The sequence below is a fragment of the Danio rerio genome, chromosome 16, assembly GCF_049306965.1.
Source record: "Danio rerio strain Tuebingen ecotype United States chromosome 16, GRCz12tu, whole genome shotgun sequence".
NCBI classification, from domain to species: Eukaryota; Metazoa; Chordata; class Actinopteri; order Cypriniformes; family Danionidae; genus Danio; species Danio rerio.
In genome coordinates, this window is record NC_133191.1 from 27,133,301 (window position 1) to 27,139,657 (window position 6,357).

At 35.9% G+C, this 6,357-nt stretch overlaps 1 protein-coding gene across 1 annotated transcript; it reads right to left on the reverse strand.

The window, feature by feature from the left end:
* Positions 1–380: 380 nt before the first annotated feature.
* On the reverse strand, positions 381–5,522 carry LOC565002 (interferon-gamma-inducible GTPase 10-like). The gene is made up of 3 exons (XM_073925419.1): positions 5,220–5,522; positions 4,440–4,507; positions 381–4,275 (listed from the first exon to the last, which is right to left on the reverse strand). The coding sequence occupies exons 2-3, from the start codon at positions 4,499–4,501 to the stop codon at positions 2,760–2,762; spliced, it is 1,578 nt and encodes a 525-aa protein (XP_073781520.1). The 5' UTR covers positions 4,502–4,507; positions 5,220–5,522; the 3' UTR covers positions 381–2,759.
* Between the last annotated feature and the right edge of the window lie 835 nt (positions 5,523–6,357).

Sequence of the window (6,357 nt, forward strand, 5' to 3'; positions counted from 1 at the left end):
ATTGTAAACTAAACCTCTAAACTACTTTTCAAAATACAATAATAAACAAACACACTACACTATGTCTAACAAAACACTACAAACATGTTTCAAAATGACATAATTGTTCAAAACACTAACACATGTTCTCTTCCAACAGACACATTCAGTCAATCAGAAAACACTGACAATAAAAACACTAGCATCAGTTAAATTTACAGAAACTGCATTAGTTTATATGTCAGCTTTGCCCCTATATTTTAAGACTCTCTACATTTTCATTTTGTTGGGTTTAGTAAATGCATTTTCTTTTTTTTACTGCAAAAGTTCAATACAAAAATAAAGAAAAAAATTGCTTTATAAAATTTACAGTTAATGTAAAAAAATACAGACACAGAATTGCTGCAATAGACTTTATTTGCAAAAGGAAATCACTGCAAGATATACAAACAGAAAAAGCATCACAATTATAATAAAAAACTAAATAATTTTCTATACTGCCTGGTCTTCTGCATTTGCCCGACTTCTTCTCTGGCCCGGCATGGTAACGATGGCCCTTTGGCCTATTATGTTTCTCCTACGGCGACGTCTTTTCGCCAAGTTGAAGCCAGCCTCGTCAACATGGATAATTTCATGTGGGACTTGATGGACCTCCAATTTCATGACTCTCTAAAAGTAATTAGACACAGTGTAAATGGTTAACTGTACAATAGCTAATGTATGTACTAATGAACGGCAGGTTTATAGAGTCGTTTACTGCAAAACACACTGTGCATAGTAAAGTAATGACTGTATTGCATAATCTTACCTGGATGTATTGGTTCGGACGGAGTTCTGCAATGTACTCACTGTTCCTTTCAAAAACCTCAAAACTCTTTTTTTTAGAACATACAGTATGATCATGTGATTTGAAAAACCACTGTATTTGTGGGGTTTTATAAGGTCATTTGATAAAGTTGGAAAAGAGTAAAGAACGAAGTCTTCAAATTAACTAAATCACACAGTAAAAGGGAAAGAAATTTTAAAACTTTAAACAACTAGTGGTTTATTTCAAATTACAAACACATCATATACTGTATATAGTCCATGCACATGGTTTAATTAATGTAAACAGAAATAAAATAAGCTGACAAAATTATAGAGAATGTAGTCTGAAACTGATGTTTACACTGGGAAAAACAAACACAGCAGTTTGTGTTCAAATTACTATTGCTATTACGAATTTGTTTAATTAAAATGAAAAAGACATGGATAATTAGCTTTTTTTAACAGGCACTTTTCTATAATTTCTGTTAAATGTCATAAGATCAGCAGTGGTGGAAAGTGTACTGAAAAATCGTACTCAGGTAAAAGTATGAGTAAAAACTAGTCCTTTCAAAAGTACTCAAGAATAGTGAGTAGTGAGTATTTCACTGTAAAAAGCTGATGCATTTACATGTCATTAGTGCATGTGTGTAATAGTAACATTCTGTAGTGCATCTAGTTATTGCTCTGCAGGCACACATAAGACGTTATTGCAGGTATTAGGTTAGATTTAGGTTGTGATGTCAGGTGACCAAAATTGAAGTTTTAGCCAGCATCTAAGGACAACGTTATTTTGATGTCCAATAATGATGTCAAATGACGTTGATATTTGGTTGAATTTAGGTTGTTAGAAAGTGACCAAAATCCAACATCGAGCCAACATCTTAAACCAACGTCATATTGACATGAAATATTGACGTATATTCATCAATTATAGCAACCAAAATCCAATGCCTGATAGATTTCATAGTAGTAACAGCCACACGATGTCAAGCTGTAACATCATTAGGCATTGATATTTGATTACGTCCCCACGACATTATGATACAACGTCAATCCGATGACGTCTTGTGCCTGCTGGGTGTTTAAGGTTATTTCAGTCATCATACACTAAACATCCGTCATCTTCTCATCAGTGACGTGCATCTAAAAAGTCTATGGGTCAATGTATGTAAAGATTTTGGAAATTTTTTTGGACACTTTTAATGCTTGCAAACAGTTGTGATTTACCTTCTATGTGCGATTTGATTGGACAGGAATCACAGGACTGACTTTTCTAATTCTCATAGACAAGAAAAAAATAAAGTAGTGGAGTAAAAGTACAGATACTGCAGTAAAAATGTACTCAAGGGTAAGTAAAAGTAAACATTTTAAAAACTACTTAGTAAATTTTAATTTCTGAGAAAAACTACTTAATTAAAATAGTTTGAGTATTTGTAGAAACACCACTGGAAATCAGGGAATAAATTACAGAAACATCCTGGCAAAAAGCCCTATACTAGAAAATGTATCTTTTCCAAATGATTAAAGAAGAGCATTTCAGATACTCAATATTAAAAAAAAATCTCTAAACTCACTCGCTCACATTCTTATGGGCTCACCACAGTGGAATGAACCGCCAATTTCTCTGGCACTTTTTATTGGCAGCTGCCCTTCCTGCCATATTCATTCATTCATTTATTCATTCAATCATTCATTCATTTTCCTCCAGCTTAGTCCTTGATTTAGTAGGGGTCACGAATGAACTGCCAACTACTCTGGCATTCTCAGTACTGGGAAACACCAATACAACCCCTCATTCTCACACATTTATTTGGCTGTGCCATACAAAGGTTAATCTCCCTAAAGAGGTAAGCAGTGAGTCTCCTAGACAACTAGAAGAGGAACATAAGGTAGACAGACACAATTAAAACTAAACAAATCTGTTAACTGCTTTCTAGATTGACCAATAGAGGGAGACTTTTTTTTGCATTTTATTAGGCAAGTTGTGACACGACAAGAACTTTCCTGGTGTCATCTGCCATCTCCTTGAGTCCTACATTCAGCAAGTAGTGCACAGAGGCAACAGCCGCACCCCCTGCGGGCAGAGCTCCTCCAGGCAGCAGAGCCATTATGGTTCCCAGAGTCTTAGTGATAGCAATGACTGGATTAGACATCATGTCTATCAGAATACGGTCAGTGACTCCATCTTTAAAGCGTGAAGTCTTGGCGGCATTCAGAACCTCCACTGGTTTATTCACCCTTTCTGACAGCACCTGCAGTGCCTGATTTGACAGGCCGAATGCCATGAAGACTTGCTTAAAGAACTTCTTCATTATGCCGTAATCAACGGCCAGTGACACTCCTGGGATTGGAGGAAACGCTCCAACTCCGGCCCCAACAGCATTCAGCCAAATGAGTTTCTTGAAGTAGGTTATCTTCTTTGTGAGGGTCTCAAGTGAATAAACAGGCAAAGACTGTATGAGAGCAAATCTCTTGTTTTTGGGAAGTTCCTCCTCAAGGGTGTTGACCAGCTTCTGAAAGTCATATCTCTCCAAATGAAATGAAGATATTAGGAATATTTTGGAAATATTCAATTTGAGAAGGTTCACCTTACAGTCCTCTCGGATTTTATCAAGCAGCACACGCTCATCGAAGTTTCTTTTGTTGGACTCAGCACGAACGTCATTGTCAATTTTGGTACGTATGAAATAAAATAGCTTGTTGCTCTTATTGATGGCTTTGGCCAGCTCAATGTCATTCTCTCTAAACCTTTCTGAAGTCACTATGAGAAAAAAGTCATACATGTGAAAATTGACGTCTTTTAGGTATTTCTTTGCTCTGAATTTTGGACTTCCGATTCCAGGCAGGTCCCAGATCTTCACATTGGGCATAAAGGGATGCTCATACATGTTTGGCTTCATGGTGGTCTCGGTTGTTCCAGTGGAAGCTGCTCCTTCATCATCATCACGAAGGCCTCGCAAGGCATTGACAAATGAAGATTTCCCTGCTCCTGTCATGCCTGTTATTGCCATGTTAAGAGTAACATTCTCCAACTCTGTCAGTTTATCTTTTAGTTTCCTTGTTTTTTCTTTAGGCTTAGCGTCAATTACTTCCTTCATATCTTCACTGATTGAGTCTGGATCATCTGTGGCATTCGACATTATGTCTAGAAACTCACTAGAAATTATATAAAGATTTTCATTTTTATCCTCCTCCTTCTCAGGCATTTTGTCTTTAAGTTCTTTTTCACTGAGCTTCTCATTATGGTCAGTTTGTGCACGTTTCTCAGGTATTTGCAGTTTGGACAGCAACTTTCTTGAACGTTTGGTAAATGATGAAGGATCACTTTTGTCTTTGGTCTCTTTTTGAGTGAATGTTTGTGAGGATTTTGAAAATGTAGTTTCTTTACTGTTTTTGTTGCTGAATGTCTCTGATGTGTTTGATGATCCAGAAGACTGGCTGGAGCCATCATCATCATTAGAGGTGTTTACCAACTCTGACATGTCAGTTCTATACAGAGTAATAATATATTTTCATGAATTTAAATGATGCGTGTTATACAATTTAATGCATACGTTCAAAAAGAAATAATAACATTATTATTCATAATAATAATAATAATAATAATGATAAGCAAATGTATAATAACAACAACAACAAAAGGTTTAGCCAACCGCTTTGAATTCAGAATTTTTTCCTCAGCTTCAGGAAGCTTCAAAACAGTCCACTGCAACATATAAAACTAAAAAAAGCGCAAACACAAACAAGTCACTCATAAGTAATATGAATAGCATAACACAACATGTTTTATTCGTTTTTTCCTCCATAAAAACAACAACAAAAAATAATGTTTTCAAATAAATACATAAATACCAAAAAAATACTGTTAATTTATTATTAATGATTTTTGGTTGCACTTTACAATAATTTTTCATTAGTACATGTTGTATTTACTAACTATGTGTGTGAACAACACTTACATAAAGCATTTCTTTATCATAGTTCAACATTTACTAATGTATTATAAATATACAAAAAAAATGTTAACATTAGTTAATGTATTGTGAGTTACAATGAATAACTGCATTTTCATTAAGTAATATAGGCTGAATAAATACATTAATAAATGTATTGTTCATGCTTGTAAATACATTAACTAACATTAACTTATACAAACTTACTGTAAAATTTTACTGATTCATGAGTGATCCTCACTTTATGATTTATTTTGTGTTTTTATTCATTTATTTTACTTTGCTTAATCAACTCGGTGTGTTTACTATGGATCTATAAGTTTATTTCCAAAAAAACAAAAAACAAATACAGCACGGTTCTTCCATCTGGTAATACAGCCTATATGTTTGATAACATATTTAAAAATCATTTAAAAGTAATAATCATCTTTATGTGAATGTAAAATTAATAATATATCATGCAATGAAATCCAGTCTTACCTTAGTAAGTGCAAGAGTGGAGTAAACAGTATCATTGCATGAGCAAATCTGCAATTTGAGCTGCTTTGATTGCAGAACACGAGTTTCATAGACTTCAGGGCGTGCCTTTAATCAAAAACTTCCTTTTGACAGAAAATGCTTAACATTCTTTACAAATTCTTTTTTGTCAACCCATAATTTTAACTATACCCTTAGTATATATAATTTGACATGTTAGAGAGAGAGAGTAATAATAAGAACAAAAAGAACTTTTCTCGGATGGTGCCTCTTGTGCGGGCTCTGCCAGCATGGTGAGCACGGCTCAGCCCGTCACGGTGGCTCATTCATACGTTCAGATTTGGCTATGCCATTCAGTTCGCACACCAGCCTTCCAAGAACACGGGCGTGCATTTCCCTGTGGTGAGAACAGCAGTTGCGCCTGTGTTGGGTGAAGAGATTGCACCCCTGCTGGCAAAGGTCACAATCGAGCCAGTTCCTCCAGCCGAGATGAAGGCCAGGTTCTAAAGCCCATACTTCATCATGCCAAAAAAGAGCAGTGGGCAGAGACCAATCTTGGATCTGCACATCTTTAACAGGTATCTGTACAAGATATCATTCAGAATTCTCACGCAAAAACACATTATCACATGGATCCATTCCCAGGATTGGTTCACAGCTATCGACCAAAAAGGAACCATATTTTCACGTCTCAATTTTGCATCAACAATGGCTGTTTCTGTGGTTTCTGTTCGAGGGTCAAGCATAATAGTACAAAGTCCTCCTCTTTGGGTTCTACCTATCTCCACGAGCTTTACGAAGGTCTTGGAGTATGCTCTACTGTCACTCTAGCTCAAGCTCAATCTCAGGATCAGATTGTAAAGCACAGGAATCTGGTGCTCACAACAGTTGGGGTTACAGGTCAACTGTGAAAAAAGCAAACTCTCCCCTGTGCAGAGCATCTCTGGAGAATGCACCTCGTTGACCTATTTGGAGCGATTCAGCAGGAAAAAAGGACGGACAGCATGGCGTCATTACACTCAAAAAAAATTTGTTGAATGAACATGATTTAATCGTGGCACCCTTTATGCATCTAATCCAATCAAGTAAACCTGAACTGCTTTGAACATGTTGTATGAACACAAAGCACATTTGTAGATAA